Source organism: Musa acuminata, chromosome BXJ2-11 (assembly GCF_036884655.1).
Source record: "Musa acuminata AAA Group cultivar baxijiao chromosome BXJ2-11, Cavendish_Baxijiao_AAA, whole genome shotgun sequence".
NCBI lineage: Eukaryota > Viridiplantae > Streptophyta > Magnoliopsida > Zingiberales > Musaceae > Musa > Musa acuminata.
The window spans coordinates 33,174,412-33,193,334 of NC_088348.1; the positions used below are offsets into that span (position 1 = coordinate 33,174,412).

Genomic DNA, 18,923 nt, shown 5'->3' on the forward strand with positions numbered 1-18,923 from the left:
CACACACACCGCACTTTAGTCAGCATGGGAGTCGACCGAGTTAGTTTTAAAAACATAATATATATTTTTTTTATTTATAATATCGAGTGTATCTTATCCATTCAAATCGGATTATTATTTCCATTATTCAATAGTACTATGATCGGAACACAGTAGTATGAATAGTGTATCCACTTGTGGATCCGAACATTAAATGTTCAAAATATCATTTTGAAATTAATTAATTAATATCTATTTCTAATTGATGGAAAAAAAAATCATATATATATATATTAATTAAAATTAAAAATATATTCAGATTCCTCAAATTATGGAATATAAAGTCCCATTTCTTATTCCAACGATAAGGCGAAAACAAAACAGTCGTGTAGCAGTCGGAACAGCAGCGGCCGCCGAAGAAAAGGCGACCATTACCCTTCCAACCAATTCCTTCCGTGGCATTCAATTCTCTCTCGAAGAAGAAGAGGAAAAGGAAAGGGGTAGGAAGGAGAAGCAGACGTCATGGCCAGACTTTGTCCCATTTATACCTCGCACGCCATCCCCCTCACGACGGACGGCCAAAACTCCTCCCGGAGCCTGAGCCTCTTGACGGCCAAGCCCGCCTCGTCCGCCCGCGTCGGCGGTGCCCTCCGCTGCCTCTTCGGCCCCTCATCATCGGCCGACCGCGGCCTCGGCCTCGGCCTCTCGCAAGAGGATCCTTCCTCGTTGTCGGAGTTCTCGATGCAGACGGCTCGTCTTCTTGGGCTCCCCCGGGTGGAGGAGGGCGAGCGCTCGAGGGAGCTCGATGTGGCGGTGAGGGTGGTCCAGATGGCGTGCTCCTTGTGCCAGCGGGTGCAGAGCGGCCTGGTGGGGCGGCACCGGGAGCAGATCACCTCTAAGGATGACGATTCCCCGGTCACCGTCGCAGGTTCATTCTAAATCCTTTGTTTCTTCTTACGATTGTTAGGTCTACGTGGTTAATGCCTATGTATCCAGTTCCTTGAAATCGAGGGTGCTTGTTCCCGATATTAATTGTGTGCTTGTTCCCGATATCATGTCACGTATTATTGGCCTGCATCATCTTTTGCATTTGATGGCAACCGTAGCGAACGAAAACAATACAACTTGTGATACAAGTAGTGCATTTTGCTTGATATCTCTTATATGCACTGTTTAAACCATAATCAGAAAAATTATTCAATAATTTTATATTTTATCACCTCAAATGTAACCTTCATATTCTCTATGCATTAATTTTTCATGACCTGTGTGTTTAAAGACCATTTTGTTAATGAGTTGTTAGTGGTGTACAAAAGATTATGCCTACTTTCTCTTTTGCTGGTTTTAAAATTCAATTCTCACTTTCAGAATATGGCAAACCAGAATATAACAAGGATCGAGTAACACCAATTTGTTGCTAGAGGGAATGCACATTTTTATCTTGTTTTAACTGTAACTGTTGTCATAGCCTTTAAGGGGTATTTGCAATCAATTTCTTTGTTTGTCATGGCAGGGTTGGGTCTATTGTTCCAAGTTCTCTTTTATTTGGAACATTTTCGTGGGAGCTTCCCTTCCAGGCATATTACCACCTGGTAGAGTAAGGAAGCCTGGATTCGAATATTCAGTATCCAAAGTTACCTACCTGAATGGTTAGAAATAGTCTATAAATTCAGAACCTGATTTCTAGTTCACCCTCTCCTCGAGCAAGGAAATCTTTGGTTTTTCTCTCAACAATAAAATTTTACAACTTAAGTTACTATATGTAGCTGGAAATAACGGAAGTGTCTCTCCAATCCACTTAAAAATAGAACACTTCTCTTGGGGGGCATAATGCTTTCGTGTATCAAAGTATTTGAAGCTTTGAATTATCAGTTTTTCTCTCAACAATAAAATTTTACAATTTAAGTTAATATATGTAGCTGGAAATAATGGATGTATCTCTCCAATCCACTTAAAAAAACAACACTTCTCTTGGGGGCATAACACTTTCGTGTATCAAAGTATTTGAAGCTTTGAATTGTCAGTTTTTCTCTCAACAATAAAATTTTACAATTTAAGTTAATATATGTAGCTGGAAATAATGGAAGTATCTCTCCAATCCACTTAAAAAGACAACACTTCTCTTGGGGGCATAACACTTTCATGTATCAAAGTATTTGAAGCTTTGGATTGTCAGTTTCAAAGCTGAATAAGAAATAAATTATTATCTCCTTACATGCTTGCACTAAGCATGGCCATTCAATTTCCATATATCAAGAATATTCTATTTATCATAGCTGTCCATAGCATTAACACTATCCAACTCCTATAAGCTGATTCAACAGTGCTGAATGAAGTTTGCATGTCATCCATGAAAACCTACAGGTTACTCCAAATGAGGGAAGTCAGAAGGCCTTGGTATCTTAATATCATGTGTTGCTGAGTTGGGCTAGAAGTTTTTCTGAAGGAACCAAGTGATTTCTCGTCCTTGTTTAATGCTGGATGGAGGGACTGTGGTGGAAGAGGGATGCCAGCTAGTCATTTAGAGTTGTTCAGTGATTTATTGGAAATTCAATGTTGCACTTCCATAGGAAAAAATTTCTGTTTGCCTTCTGGATTTGCTTTATTAATTTGATAGTAATGCTGCAGACAGTATGTTATCACTATAATGAGGTAGGTTTTTCTCAGTCATTTCAGATTGTATGTCACACGAGTCACAGAAACATGAACCACATGAATCTTCAAACTTCATGTGATGATGTCTCTAATGGATGATGAATCTTTGAAATTTATGTGAATTTCAAGTCTAAGCCACAAAGATATGGTCACTATTACTGAACAACAGGATCTTTACTACTTCCTGTAAGTTAAACAAATAGTGATATTTTTTTTCAAAATTTGATTTTTTTTTTGTTATTTTGTTACAGATAGCAAGCAATTTTACAATGTTGTTTGTATCCAGATTTAAGGATAAATAAATTCCTCTATCCTTTAACTTTTTAAATATTGTAAATATGAGTTCTAAAATTATGCATTTTTTAGCTATTATATTTATAATGAGACAGTGTTTGAATTTGTTATTTAGTCTTGGAAATTTCCAGCATATCAGCCTTTTCTTGAAACTGGCTAATTTGTATGTCTGTTTAATGTACGCTAGTATATCTTGCTTCTCATTAGTTTTATGGTTTAATTTTGTGGATAGATTGGGGTGTTCAAGCTGTTGTTAGTTGGCTCCTTTCAGAATGCTTTGGCAATGAAAATGCATCAATTGTTGCTGAGGAAGATGCTTATACTCTTTCCAGAAAAGATGCCACAACCTTGCTGGAATCTGTGATAAGTGTTGTGAATGAATGCTTGTCTGAAGCTCCAAAGTATGGATTGGAAGGTCCTTCTAAACCTTTGGGTGCTCAGGAAATTCTTGATGCTATTCACAACTGTAACTCTAGCGGAGGTTCCAAGGGAAAATTTTGGGTCCTTGATCCTGTGGATGGTACTCTTGGTTTTGTACGTGGAGACCAGTATGCTATTGCGCTTGCTTTGATAGTGGATGGAGAAGTTGTCCTCGGTGTTCTAGGTTGCCCTAACTACCCGATGAGGAAGGAATGGCTCAACTATCATCAGCGCTACTACAGGCTCATGACCATGTTATCTCCTCCTGCACATAGATCCTGGCATAAAGGCTGTGTAATGTATGCTCGTAAAGGTAGCGGTGTAGCTTGGATGCAACCACTGGTTCATGACTTTGCTGAGTTTGATTGGCAGAGTTCTTCAAGGATCATTCGGGTATCATCCATTACTGATCCTGCTTTTGCAACTTTTTGTGAACCTGTTGAGAAAGCAAACTCAAGCCACTCCTTTACAGCTGGATTAGCTCACAGTGTTGGTTTAAGGTAAGTTCAAGGAAGTAATTGCATTTTACTCAATCATGCAGATTTTTGTAGTTTCTACTACATTTTTCATCTAAGCTCTATATTTTTGGCTTTGCAACCTGGCCTTCTTTTGTACCCATTATGCAAATTGATATTTCTCTCCAAAGAATTCTTTCAACACGTTTTACAAATGGTTGGATGGTCTTACCCTTTTACAGGCACCTCAAAAGAAACTCATGCCATTAATTGCTCCTTTATCAAAGACTACTACTGAATTTGCCCTCGGCTATTATTTTTGGTTTTGTTTGTTTAGATGTATAAAGCAGCCAATTCAGTTGTCATATTTAGTTTTGCTTCTTCACATGTAGAAAGCAACCACTGCGAGTGTATAGTATGGTAAAATATGCTGCCATAGCTCGAGGGGATGCAGAGATCTTTATGAAGTTTGCCAGAGCCGGGTATAAGGAAAAGATATGGGACCATGCTGCAGGGTTGGTGATCATACAAGAAGCAGGTGGAGTGGTCACAGATGCCAGAGGATGTCCATTGGACTTCTCCAAGGGCTTATATCTTGAAGGTCTAGATCGTGGCATAATTGCTTGCTCTGGGCCGTTGCTGCATGAGAAGATAATAAAAGCTGTTGATGCCAGCTGGGACTCATCAAATTTATAAGAATTACTTGTGTAGTTTCTTTCCTATATGGAGTAATTATGCTGTTCCAGCACGGTAAGTATGACAAAGATCTTCAAGAACTTTTGATGCCCATTTAAACAATTATTTCTGACCGAAATTTCCTTTCCTTGGACAGTTGCAGGGCTTTTCAAGTGTTTGATAATAATGTGACGACACCATGTCTCTTTTGACCCAAGCTCAGATGGTGCTGTCCCAATCTTGATCGTGACGGTACCAAATAAGTTCCGAATTGGTTAGCTTCCAATTTGGAACATTTCAGGCAAAGGAAGAAAGGAAATTCCTCTGGGATGGGGGAAATTTGCCTCCCATTTTGGATATCTCAACCTTATAAAATATATTCGGCAAAATATACCACACGACAGTTCAATCTTACTTTGAATACTTGTGTCTTGTTTACAGTTGGTTTAATCGAAGTTCTGGATCCATGCATCAGTATCAGAAAGCCAGAAACTACCAGTTGTGCAACACTTGTACCTCACCCCAGGTGAAAGTAAAAGGGAGGTGAGTTCTGTTGCCTGTCTCATTTCAAGATCGAATAAAAATGTTTCATATTATAGATTTTTGCTGTGCATTCTGTCGCCCACATCATCTTGAGTTTCTGTTGATGAATGTTTTAGAGTTTTTTGTTGCGGCTTCCTCCGATACCTTGGTTTGGCACTGGTTTAAATTGAATCATATTTCTCCAATCATTCGATTGAGGTGTGGATGAGCAACATGATCTGTGAATAATGGTACCAGTTAGCCAGGAGGCTTTGAGAGCACCTTCTTGTTCTACCAGTTATCCTACTGAGCGGAGAATGTATGGTGAGGGAAACGAGTGATTCAGGTATGCTCGTCTCTCTACCTGCTTAAAACCATTTGGGTGTGTTTCTAATAATGTGTGCAGAAGCTTTTTAGTCCTGTTGACGAAGTTACAAATCTGGGTTACATCTTTTGCATATATCAGCGGCGGTTACCATATTTTTCTTGTCATCGTCTTAGTACCACGCAGATCTCAGACACGCATATTCCACGCGAGATTTGATTGAGAGAAATAAAGAAAGAAGAGATAACGTAGTCGTAATTTCAATGATAACCTTGATGATGGAGGTAATGGCAATAATCTCAACAATAATGATAGAGGAATATCAACCCTAACAACAGCTTAAAAGCACAAGAAGCAAGGATAATATCAACCCCAACAACAGCTTAAAAGCACAAGAAGCAAGGATAACCTAACAACTTTGAGAGATTCGTAACGTACTAATTTGGATTTAGGCACCAATAGAGTTCATGACGATGGTATGATCAATCATGCCAAAGTTGATGTTTAATCATCATCATGATCTACAATCTAATATAGACAACAGATTAGACAAAATCTTTTTTAATAGTAATTTTTTAATCAAACACAAGGTGAAGGAGATTGAAAAGAATGAACAGAGAAGCTCGCGAAGATAATGGCAACGACAGAGAGAAAAGATAGATGAAAAAAGGAAAAATAAAAAAAAAGTATTATAGTGTCACACGCGATGGCAGTCATAAAAAACGGTCGATAAATGTGATGCACCGATCTGATTACCGCGATTTTTTGATTTGCTTCCCGCCAGATAAGTTTTGTACAAATGAACCTATCAAACAGTATGATACCATTAACATTTAACAAATGAAATGTAACAAAGTCACAATAATAACAGAAGAAACCTCTATGCAATTACTGAGACAACATCAGTGGACACCATATATTAGCTGCTAGTGACGGCTCGATAGGAGGGGAAGTGGCACTCCAGCTTAAAACCCATGCAACTCTTCCTGAGCTATATTTGTTTGTCTTGTTGAATGAACCGACATCATCGCTTCCAAAATGATACCATTTGTACTCGTAATTACCATTTCAAATAACACGGGCAAGGTCTTGGACAACCTCAGACATCGGTGGCCGGAACTCTGACCCTTGCTGCAAAACACAAAGAACAAATGTTGAGACATCAATAAACTCAATTGTTTTGCACACAAACAAACAAACAAACACAAATAAGAACCAAGTTTCTCATGTAAACAACAGTTATTATACCCTTGTCACACTTCCTCGAGGATAAATCTCATAAGTGAAGGGATTCATGAAGGGTAAATTTTCGATAAATTTCAATCTCAATACCCGATTTAACTAACATAACATTTCCTCTTTAATAAACTACTAAATGCTTTTGAAAAAAAATACTACCGACTACCTAATTGTTGTGTTTGTCTTTTTCTAGTTGAGTCTTGGGTAAATTATCTCCATTCAGTAAGCAAAGAAATAACTGGTATCCTATCAGGTGACCTATGATGTAAGATTGATCTTTTTTTCTCTCTCATATATGAGAAAACATCTACATCAAGCAACCCATGCTGAGAAATAGGAATAATGTAATGATATGATCTGAGAATCTGTATGCCAACTTCAATGTGAATACACACAGAAATCTTTACCTGTATACAACGACTAATAATGTCAGCGAATCTGGAGAGTGATTTTACATGTAACTGCCGATCAACACAAGGATCCATCATTCTTATCAATGCATCGATGTCATGAAGCTGTGAACTAGCCCACCGCACAAGATGTTGCTCTGCCCAAGGAAGTGAGCTGCACACAAAAGAAAATTCAAGACTCGTGGTCTTCCTACAAATCGGCAACAGCAACACAATTTCTATAAAATGATAGTAATTAACTCACAAGCATACCTGTCAAAGGGCTTACGCCCAGTAAGGAGTTCTAACATGACAATTCCAAAGCTGTAAACATCACTCTTCTCACTATAAGACCCAGAGTCACTGACTTCTGGAGCATCATAACTGAAAAAAGGTCTCATGCCTGACAACTGAAAGAAAACCAAACATTACTTCCATACCATATCAAACTCAATTAATTGCATTTTGTTCTCAAGGAAAAGCAAAAAATTCAAAGGCAGCATTTTCTCTATATCTTTAGAGTTGTCAGGCACCTATAGAAAATTCTGAACTTACTCGCAGGACATCAAGGATATTACTCAACCAGTAAACTAGCCGTTGCAGCTACTTTACTCTCTGCTTTTTTTGTCTGAATTCATAGGTTGAGTCATTCACTAAACAACTATTTTGTTGGGCGATCAACCAGGTGCTCCTACCCAACCGGACTAATGAATGCCAACAGGAAGAAGTCACTTTCCTTAAGTTCAGTAGGAGATCCCTTCTTGTGGCTTTCAAATTATTACCTGTTGCTAATAGGGGGAGATCTTCCATCAGGGTTTGATGCTACTCAATGGGGATCACCAGAAATAATAGCTTGCTTTTGGAACCTCAGATCTATTAAACAGCTACTAAATGTGGCTCAAGAATATGTATCAAATGACGAGCTAGTTTCAAAGGAAACCTACTTAATGACCTAATTGTGCTCCTGCCATAAAAGATGAGATTCTTCATATTCAGTTATGCAAAGCTGTAATGTAAAAATGAAATGGCATCCAAACTGTCATATACAACTTTTCTTACCTGAGTTACAAAACTTGATGGTAGTAGTGAAGTCAGGCCACATTCAGAAACCCGAACAGATAGATCATCATCGATGAGAATGTTGCTTGACTCAAATCTTTGATGCACTATAGGTGGTCGACAACCCTCGTGGAGATACCTTCAGCATAAAGTCAAAGATGTCTTCATGTCGAGACATTTGCTTTGATCAAGCTAAATAGAGAGTAGAATCAACTTACTCTAGAGCTTTTGCGGCTTCAAGGGCTATCTGGATACGGGCATTCCATGATAACTTTTCTTTGACACCAACATCATCACTGTGGAGTACATCAAATAGGGTTTTTCTGCTGAAATATTTATAAACTAGTAATCGTTGGCCAAAGTCCATACAGTAACCAACAAGCTCAACAATATTCGGATGTTGAATCTCTAAGATGATCTTAACCAACTTCAAAAATTCATCGCCAGGAAGATCTGAATTCTTATTGTCAAGCTTCACTACTTCCAATAGCTGTAGATCAGAAAACTAGTTAGAGGTATGTCACAACATGACAATTATATCATCTACACATTGTACATGCATATTCTGATGAAGAAAGCTGTAAGAAGATTTTCCTTATAACTCCAACACTAGAACAAGCACATTCCAGTTTTCAATAAGAGGAATATAATTTGTCAAAAAGAGATGATAGTTAGATCCAAATAAGAGAAGAAAAAAAAATTCACTGCAAACAAAATTATAGTATGAACAGTGAAGAATAGCACAAAATAAGGTTGAAACATATTTAAACCAAAAACAATATGAGAAAAACCTTATCCCAGATCCTTCAAAGAGTTAGGTCAAAGAGAAGCATGGAATATCCAGCCAAAAAAGAACTTGATATTCCAAATATACATAAATTATAAGAGAATGAACAGGTAAAAGCATTCAGAAAGTTTTAGTTTGTAATCACTAAGGAGAAATGGTTTGTGCATACTGCATTGTCACAGCAAGATAATCCCTTCATTTTCCTTATGTTGTTTAAGATTTCTGGTTGAGATCATGTGAATCAAAATATACTTAAGCCCAAGTTGTTAGTACTAGACATATTTATCCTTATATATATCATCTTAATTGTCCTCCAATGTGGGACTATTTGGAGTACCATGATCTTCGACCTAAAGTTTAATATCCTCAAGAGGAATCAAAACCAATGCATACTCAAGAATCATGTCCTAATGGTGGCATAAGAGACCCAACCGATTACTGGCTCCACATCATAATGCACTTTAAGAATCATGTATAGATAGTTCCTTCCCATTTCAACATCTCACACAACACCTAACTATAGACCAATCCACCAGTACCATGACCCTATGAAAAAATTGACTCATTAACACGATAAACCCAAAATTATATGACTCAAAATTCTTAAACCCATGATAATGGTAGTAGAGGCTTCTCTAGTGGGACTATCTGGGGCTTCAAATTTATAGATAATTTAATCAATCATATATAAACATAATGAGCTAATTCAAAGAATTTGCTTAAATACCAAATTTGTATCTCACCAGAATAGAAATAAAATGCAGATTGGAAGCATCAGATAACAGTTTATTGCTAATTAAAGCATAATTAATCCAATTACATAGAGAATGAACTAAAAATAGAACAATATCAATTAAGGAATAAAATTGATCAAAAATTAATTGTGGAAGATTTTTACATCTGAAAAAATCGTATGATGTATAACAGCAAATTCCACATTCAAATAGTTACAAACCACAATATCATTAAAGATATATGACATGTGTTTACCATCACAAAAAATAAGATAAGATGAAGAAATCCAACCATTTTAGGGTACAATAAAGCAGTCATTATCAATAGGAGGGAATTGAAAAAAGATACGATTTTTTTATGTTCAAAACACCAATACACTGAATAGCTCTAGAACTTAACAGAATCAATGGAGCAAAAAAATGATGATAACAATAATAATAATGAAGATTACAGGGCACACCTAACGAACTTTTTTGTGGTGCATTTACTATGCAGCATATTCTGAGATTCAAATTGAAGCAGGGGCACTGAATTAATCTTTTGATGAAGTGCAATTAAAACACTAACATCGGTATCTTTTTAAGCCTCGTAAACACCTTCAATAATCATATGAAGTGATCTAGATTTGCCGTCAAAAAGTGCAATTCAGCATGAGGCTAAAAAAATATACCTTCCCCTGTGGGAATTCTGCTAGATATACTGGGCCAAGAGTGCCATCTTGGATCAAGTTCTCTTCACTAAAACTATTTGTGTGTTGTTGAAGTGAAGCAACAGAAAAAGGTGTCGCTGAAGTTGAAGGATTCAGAATTTCAGCTGGATCTCTTAGGATCTTTTTACCTGTAACAACGGGGTTCACAGTGTCTTTTTCAAACAATTGTGGCATCGGATGTGCTATAGTCCTTTGAATATTAAAATTATATTCCTGCCTTAGAGTTGACTCTCCAAGAACTGCCGACAGGAGTAACAAAGTAATTATAGAGCATGAATATAAGAGCCAATGCATGAAACATACTTCAACATGGAACGATAATCTTTACCTTCGTCACCTTTGATAAAGTCAATACTTATATAAGGCTGCTCTGGTCTTTCATCTTTCCTGACATCCTGGCCTCTGTGGATTCCTTCATCCTTCAATTTCTTTTGTTGCCACTTTGATACATTAAGTATTACCATTAATGTTACAATGGCTAGTATAATCACACCAGGACATACATATTCAACAGCTTTTATAATCGAAATTTTGTTATTTTCAGAAGATAGGCCACCATTTTGAGTAGGACCCTTGAAAGAGTTGGCAGGTGCAGGAGCATGAGAAAAAGGAAATGTTGTAGGAGGGGGTGGCAGTGGTGAAGGAGCAATGCTGGCATTGAATGGGTTGCCTCCCTTCCTGCAGTGAGGAACTGAGTTAAGCATTTGTTAACACAAAACTACCAACTCTCAGGCACAAGAAAATGAAATTCATGTGATAAAAGAATTGGTGAAATAATAGATAAAAACCATGGACAAAGCAACAGAGGCATTTGCACCTTTGCTTCCCTTCAAAAGATAATATTCAGTTAGCAAGTAAAGGTAGGTCATCATTATGATGCACTTACTTGAAATTAGGAATATTAAGAAGCTTTGCCGGGATTGGTCCTGAGAACATATTATTTTCTACATTCCTGTCAAAGATGAAAGTAAGAGAGGTTTATACGAGATACTGACACAACAGTAACTTTCATTTGCATTATTATCTACAGGTCATCGAAGACTTAGGCTTTTAAAAAAACATCATGAAGGATATTCAAGCTGTGAGCACAAGGACACTGAAAGTGTAGAGGGAATTAGGCATTATGCCTTTTGACAAAGCTTTACACATCAAGTTCTAAACTTCCTAAGATTATAATAGTCAAATAAATGACACAAACCTTGAGATCTTTGACCAATTTAACATAAGAAAAATGCCTGCAGTTTATGATCACCATTCTTGGGACAGTATAGGCAAAGCCAAATGTTACTTACCCATTATGGAAATGTTGTGCTTCTTTTACTGTTATGATACCCTTCAATTAATCAAAGGTATAGCATGACAAGGGTTCTTTATTCGATTCAATATGTAATGATTTCACCTACAACACCAGTTAGCAGCCACAGAAATAGCCTCTCTACTTCTAAGGCTAAGGCTTCTTATGTCAACCCTCCCTAAAGCCTGCGTTGGTGAGAAACTCATGTACTAGGTCCAATAACTAGTTAGTGGCCACAATCAAATCCACACTGTTTTTCATCATTATCTAAATATTTTCCAATCAAGTGGGGACTGGATAAAACAAGTAAAAAGAAAAAAAGAATACTAGACAAAGTTTACGGCCAGCTACTTCACTATTCCTAAGAAATCAAATCTTGTTAGTAAAGAGAATTTCTAGAAAATCCAAAAGGCTAGTGGACGATAGCTTTATATTTTCGACTGAAGTTATCAAAAATGCAAGCCCTTCTGCAATTACCATAGGTTCAATAAGAATAGACAAGTATCATTCTCAACTAAATTTTGTTCCAGCAAAAAGGGTAAGTGCACAGCTACAGTGACAAACAATGATTTAACAACTCGGATCCAATTCTTCATAACCTGTTAATATCTACCTAGGTTTTATTGCATACAAAATCAATATAATTTCTTTACTAACTTAACTTGACTATTTATCTGCAATGTACTTTCTCTGTTTTAATTCACTTATGACAGAAAATAAAAGAGAGGTGCAGGCAGAAAATACAAATCTTGGAGAGGAAGATCTTGTAGGACATCAAGAGTGCCAGATAGTTGATTATTTTGGATGTGCCTGCACCAGAAAAGAGAAGCTGTAAACTAAAGTTCTTAAAACATGTGGAGTAGTTTTCAGTTACAAAAGAGTGAAAATTTACAATGTGGTGAGAGAAGACAAACTCTCCATAGATGGTGGAAGTGGGCCACTAAAATTGTTATCAGAGAGATCCCTGCATCAGCAGAAGTTTGTGAAAAATTAGTATACAGATGGCACAGAGTTCTATGATGAAGTGAGAGACTCCTACAAGTTTATGAGTCCAGTGAGAGTCTGGAAAGCATCAGGCAGTTCACCAGACAAGAGATTGTTATTCAGTGACCTGAAGTAACAAAAATGAAAGAATGAAAAATCACACCAACAACGCTCCTCGCTGAAGCTTCACAGCACTGGGTGAACTCACATGTCTGATAGAAGTGTCAGTCCTGATAATGAACCTGGGATGCTTCCTGTGAACTTATTGGCTGAAAGAAAACTGTCACATGCAAATAAACCATGAAAGATTCATCTAAACAATCATTGCTCTGAAATAAAGCATCTAAGAAAATCCAAAAGGCTAGGAGATTAACAACATACAACTTCCTTATCGTAATGGGTAAGCTCTCTGGTATCCTGCCACCGATTTGGTTATCACTCAGGTCCCTGAAATGATACATAAGATATTAAATGGTCAGCCATCAGTAAGCATGATGATTACGCATAACAGGTAAGGAATGTGATTTTTTCTAGCAAAAAAGAGAAAAGAAACAGATGAATCTTGCTGTTATGAAACTAGAGTTAACACTTACATTGTGATCAGTGAAGTAAAATTTCCTAATTTATCACCCAATTCTCCTCCCAAATTTGCGCCATTGAGTATTCTATCAGTGCAGAAATCTATTAGATGAGGCAAACAAGTAGAAATGAGCATAGTGACAGCTCTTGGAACTTTACATTGCAGATATGTTCGAGTTGACACACTGAACACCTTGCCAGTTATCATTGCAAGGGTCTCCACCAAATGCAGTCCATCCAGGAAGAAGAGGGAAGCCCAGTGCTAAATACAGGTAATTTATGGCATACACTGGAAGCAAAATCAAGTTGTAAGCACATAAAAACATTACATAGATTTGATAGGCTCATAAGACACGAGAAATAAAGCATACCATCTTGTTCGTATGTGTAACCATGGGAAAATGTCACATAAAACAGCAGAGTCAGAACCAGAGCGAACCGAGGGAACATCCTTGAATCCGTAGTTCCTAGTATATCTTTTCACCAAAATCGCATCTCCTGTAGTCATAAATCAAACAGAAATGAGTTCAATTTTAAGGAAACTAGGAGTGAATTCTTGGCGAAAATTACGAAAAAGAAAAATTCTAACAGAACCTCGTCGATACAATCTAAAAAGAGTTTCTAAATCCTTTTCTCGGCCATTCATGCTTATGAAGGGCTTCCACCCAATCAGCTTAAACAAATATTTTTTGCAGGACACCCAAACCTCTTTCCTACAGATTGCAATCACTCCGTTTCGGAAGCAAGATAGTTCGCCTACCCGCGACCTTCTCCTCACTTCACACTGAACCAAAACAAACTTCACCGATAAACCAACATATTCGATCCCACGGAGTTCACGTAGCGCAGCAAATACTTCCCAAGAATCGAAGAAAAAGCCCCCACAGAAGCAAAGAAACGAAGCAACGCGGGAACAAATTCCAAGAAACCCACAAATCCCCCAGAACCCGATCAAGAAAGCCTTACAAGAAAAGCCTGAAAGAATCGGACGAAATCAAATCCTTCGCGAGTGGACAAACTATCGAAACAGCCCGCCCAAAACAAACAACCACTAAGCCGGAAACGCAGTGCCAACAAACGCCGATAACAAAAAACAATGGTGTGCCAAGAAAAGATTACCCGAGTGAGAGCAATAGAGACGAGACGAACCCAACGGAATACGTACCCCCTAAGATGATCATGAATAATAATAATAATAATAATAATAATAAATAAATAAATAAATAAATAAATAAAAATAAAGGGTCGGTGATAAAGAGGAAAGCGAAAGGATCGTAGGATGTGAGAGAGAATGGAATATGGAAGGCTTTTGAATTTTCTTTCCTTTTTTTCTTTTTCTTTTTTCTTTTTCCGCTTTGTGCACAGCTGATGATTCCACGCAGGGGAAATCAATCGATACGGATCATGACGTGGCGTCATGTCGAACTCGTCATGCGATACGGATCATGACGTGGCGCACACGGATCGCACTTACGGGGATCCGCCCGCCCCGTTTACGGGGACCATGGATTCGATTGAGTCTGGTTTGATCGGACCGGCTTTTGCTGTCTTATAAATATAGTATTGATGCTAATTAAACGCGTGTAGTATATACACACACAATTATAATAATAATAATAATATTGCTAAAATCAAGAACACGAAACAATATAAATATTTATAAGGAAACGAACCAAAAATCCAGCCTTTATTTATAATTGATTGCGCTAAATTAGTTCCATCGTTTGTTTGATTCGATACATTCTCTTAATATGTCGGACGAACCTATGTACATATATAGTATGATATATGTCTGCACTCTGGAACAAAAGGGAAACAAGGGTGTGGAACAAAGAGTGCAGTGCATCTTATTCCACCAATTCATGTTCGTGATTATGTTGTATGGAGCTTCGGATCCTTTGTTACATACATTATCGGAGTATTGGCATGAGATTACTCGAGCGAAGAACATGAATTAGCCACCGAAGAACCAAAGTCATTGTTTGGGTTTAGGAGAGTTGCACGACGCAGCAGTGGCTGCACAACTCCTTGTTCCCATCGGCCATTAAGGGCTCAAAGCTCGCCCATGCCTCCGCGGCCCCTGGTTCCGTGTCGAAGGCATGAGCCACCGTCATCGACCTCAGCTCGTCTCCCGCCTCGCGATATCCGGCCAAGAAGTAGAGGTGACCCCCGACCGGAGCCATGGTGAGGTACAGCCTCTCCAGCGAGCGCTCACGCGGGCCGGCGACGAGCGACGACATGTCGTGCAGCTGCGACCGCTCGATGACGCTCCATATGTTGAGCTTCCCATCGTAGGTCTCGATGTGCCCCTTCCAATTGTTGAGGCAATCGCCGGAGCTGTACAGCCGGCCGTCCACCGCCACGATCTGGTTGGGTGGCACGTCCAGCTGCCACATCCCCGGCACGAGGTCCCACTCCCCCCGCTCCTCGTCGAACACCTCCGCGGAGCTTCTCTCCACCACCGACGGCACCGTTCGGCTGCAGCCCTCCCGCTCGGCGAACCCCCCCACCACGTGGAACCTGCCCTCCCACGCCATGCCGACGCACTTGTACCTCAGGGCGCTCATGCCTGGGAGCGGCGTCCACTGGTCGCGCTCGGGGTCGTACACCTCGGCCGCCGACGTGCCCCGGGCGACCGAGACCGTGAACTGGCCACCCGCTACGTAGATCCTCCCATTGCAGGGCGTGCACGCGAAGTCGAATCGCTGGAGGGCGAGCGGCGAGCACGGCGCCCATTCTCCGGTCGCGACGTTGCACCGGAGCACGTCGGATCTCACAGCGACGTCCCTTTCCACCGAGCCCTCGGCATCGAGCACATTAAGGCAGAGCCTACCGCCGATGACGTAAACGAAGCCGCCGAGACACACCATGGCGAAGCCCTTCAGTATGTGGTTCCTGGGGAGCCCGGGAATCGCTCCGACGTGACCCAACGTGTTGTCGGCCGGGTTATAGGAATCCAGCCAGTTGGATACGGTGGTGCCAGTCGTCTCGTCTCGTCGGCAAAACGAGACGCAGATTCTGAAGCCGCTCGCCTGGTTCTCCGGCGGCACCGGCGGCGGAGGAGGAGGAGGAGATAAGGAGCCCATCCAAAGAGGACCACAAAAGCTAAGATGGGTGAAGATCACGCTGGAAGTGGGGGAATTGGAGAGGTAGAAGAGAACCGAAGATATAGAGCACAAGTGACGGAAGGATCAAGGGGCGATGGTTTCCAGTTTCTCTGAGCCACACTCGAGACAAAAGATGTCCTTGTAGAGCTAGCTAATCAAAAGGTGAGCGATGGAGGAGATAAAACTGTGTTCTGCAGAGGGATTAGGAATAGAATAAGGAGGCTCTAAGGATCAAGACCGTCTCTAGCGTTGTCTTTGTAATGGACAAGCAATCCTTGTTCTACGGCGAGGTCGGATATCACTGGAATATCCCCGGAAGGAGCTTTTTACGATGGAGAGTTTAATATTCATAGTAGATTAGTATTTGTATTTTTTTTATTTATAACCCATGCTAATAACTTTGAATAGAAAAAGTGTGGCCAAATATTTTGTTTAAATTGTTTAATTAAATATTTGGCCAAAACAAAAGGTAGTTCTTTAGATTGGTTTATTGGAAATTAACATGAGTATAAATGAGTTACATTCTATTGTATATTCAATCCAAAAATATTTTAGTTAAAAATATAATCATCCTAAACTCATAAAAAAATTAAAAAAATAATTTTATATATCTTACGATCATATGCTAATAATTTTAAAGAAATTTAGATTGGTTTGATGAAAATTAACTCGGATTATATTCGAGTCACATTCCATTATGGATTCAATAAAAAAATATCATATTTTAAAAATTAATCATCTTAAATTCATAAAAAATAAAAGAAAAATTACTAAACTTATTAGTTCTAGAGAAATTTAGATTTAGATGGAAATGATGAAAATTCAAAAGTTACATTCGGATTCAATCCAAAAAATAATCATATTTAAAAAATTCATTATCCTAAATTCATATAAAAATAAAAAAAATGATACTAAACATATTATCATCTTACCCTAATAGTTCCAAAAATATTTAGATATATTTGATGAAAATTTAATGAATGATAATCAATCACCGATTCAACCCAAAAATATCTTATTTAAAAATTTATTCATTCTAAACTCATAAAAAAAAATGACACTAAATAGCTTAGAATCATGTGCTGTTAGTTTTAGAGATATTTAAATTGATTTGATGAAAATATCTTAGTTACACTCGGATTACATTCGTTCGTTCGTAGGTTCAACAAAGTTTGATCTAATTCGTTAAGATTAGTCTCGACCCAATCCAAAGAGATTAGATCCGAATCAATTGGACCTAAATAGTAATGCTCAAATCGAACCAAACTAAGTTCTATAGCTTGAAAACTCTTATTCAAATGCATTATCAAAATAAAAACTTGATGAGGGTAATAATGGCGATAAGACTCGGGTTGACGTCAGCTGCCCTAGATGACGTCTCGCGCCTCTGTTAACCTGACAACACCTAATCAATACGGACCGGAATACTGACCGAGGCACATTAACATCCTGCTCAAGCTCGACCCTTCACGCTTGCCAACGTCGATGTCAGACGTTATCGGAAGTACGATCCTGCTCCCTACGAGCGGGTACATCAAGCAACGATAACCTTCACTATAAAAACACTCGCGCTCTGAAAAAAGGAGGAGGAGGAGGACAACAAAAAAATCCCCTGTGACTATTCACTAACTTGATCGTCGGAGGGGTCGGGCCGCGCTCTCCCGACTAGACTTGTGTGCAAGTGCGAAGACGGAGACCTCCCACTAAACGCCCAAGCGAGGAGCCCCTCTCGGAGGAAACGGTGGCCCCGTCCCGATCGGACCACCGCAGTCAGCCACCTCAACAGACTCAAGGGTCGTCCCAGGAAGATCCTCCACCATTCGGACTCGAACCAAGCCGCGTCGGTCCCGAGACCACGGCTTAAAGTTGTTTATACCAACAAAACTCAAGACAAGTTTTTTGCCGGATAAATTGCCCATGATGTTTTTAATGTCACGTCATCACGTTATCGATCTGATTTGAGTCGTTTTCCTTTAGGAAACTGTCATGCTTGAGAAGAAGATCTTCGTTCAAGGTGGTGAAGTGATCCTTGCAGGACTACACTATCATCGAAGGCATGCGGAGAAAGATGACTTCGTCCGGATTAAACGAAAATATCGATCATATTATGATGGCTTCTCCTTTGATTTTGAATCTTTCTTTCTTGTTTTCTCTTTCCATCGTTGTCATAGAGCAAAAATTTCCTGCAGGAACAAGGCAAATATTTTGTCTCCCTTTAGATTAGATTCTCCCGACCTACAAGTGACAAACACATCTAGCCAATACATCCTCAAAAGGCAAAGGCTGTGGATTCATTATCTGACATCAGATCGACTGGAGGCCTCCCTTCGAGTACAGAGCAGAACGAGGCGAATTTGACTCAGGGTGTCATTCAAATGGACGATCCTTAACAATCGACACCACTCTCTATGTATCTGCTGTAAACCATGTGCAGATGATAGGGAAGAGGTTGCAACGAAGAGCAGAGTCATGGCGTGCGGCTGGGAATCAGAGAGAAGGATTCTTTCCTCAGGCGCGTCGCACCAAAGAGAATGAGACATGCTGTATCCGGATCGAAACCCAACTCTCGCAGGGAAATCCATATATGTCATGAGAAAGCTCTTACTTTTTACATGCCTTTAATGATAAGGACACTGTTTTCCTCTCTGCTGCTTCCCCTTGAATCGGACACAAGACAGCGGTGGATGATTTGATCCATCATAGAATGTAATCAACA

The 18,923-nt window shown here is 39.3% G+C and overlaps 3 protein-coding genes across 4 annotated transcripts; 1 reads left to right on the plus strand and 2 right to left on the minus strand.

The window, feature by feature from the left end:
* Positions 1–339: 339 nt before the first annotated feature.
* On the plus strand, positions 340–5,209 carry LOC135627014 (3',5'-bisphosphate nucleotidase AHL-like). Of its 2 annotated transcripts, XM_065132922.1 has the most exons (5): positions 340–907; positions 3,161–3,848; positions 4,196–4,553; positions 4,636–5,021; positions 5,138–5,209. In XM_065132922.1, the coding sequence occupies exons 1-3, from the start codon at positions 502–504 to the stop codon at positions 4,497–4,499; spliced, it is 1,398 nt and encodes a 465-aa protein (XP_064988994.1). In that variant the 5' UTR covers positions 340–501; the 3' UTR covers positions 4,500–4,553; positions 4,636–5,021; positions 5,138–5,209. The 2 variants fall into 2 exon arrangements, with proteins under 2 accessions (XP_064988994.1, XP_064988993.1); XM_065132921.1 differs by lacking the exon at positions 5,138–5,209 and having other exon boundaries at positions 4,636–5,078.
* Positions 5,210–6,018: 809 nt separating this feature from the next.
* Positions 6,019–14,159, minus strand: LOC135627013 (protein STRUBBELIG-RECEPTOR FAMILY 3-like). The gene is made up of 16 exons (XM_065132919.1): positions 13,472–14,159; positions 13,260–13,389; positions 13,115–13,186; positions 12,903–12,968; positions 12,730–12,801; positions 12,577–12,648; positions 12,430–12,501; positions 12,282–12,347; positions 11,130–11,195; positions 10,572–10,921; positions 10,205–10,482; positions 8,231–8,502; positions 8,013–8,151; positions 7,227–7,363; positions 6,972–7,128; positions 6,019–6,456 (listed from the first exon to the last, which is right to left on the minus strand). The coding sequence occupies exons 1-16, from the start codon at positions 13,548–13,550 to the stop codon at positions 6,394–6,396; spliced, it is 2,091 nt and encodes a 696-aa protein (XP_064988991.1). The 5' UTR covers positions 13,551–14,159; the 3' UTR covers positions 6,019–6,393.
* A 929-nt stretch (positions 14,160–15,088) lies between these two features.
* LOC135627414 (F-box/kelch-repeat protein At1g16250-like) lies at positions 15,089–16,209 on the minus strand. Its single transcript, XM_065133510.1, has one exon. It carries the CDS (start codon positions 16,184–16,186, stop codon positions 15,089–15,091), a length of 1,098 nt encoding a protein of 365 aa, XP_064989582.1. The 5' UTR covers positions 16,187–16,209.
* Positions 16,210–18,923: the final 2,714 nt, after the last annotated feature.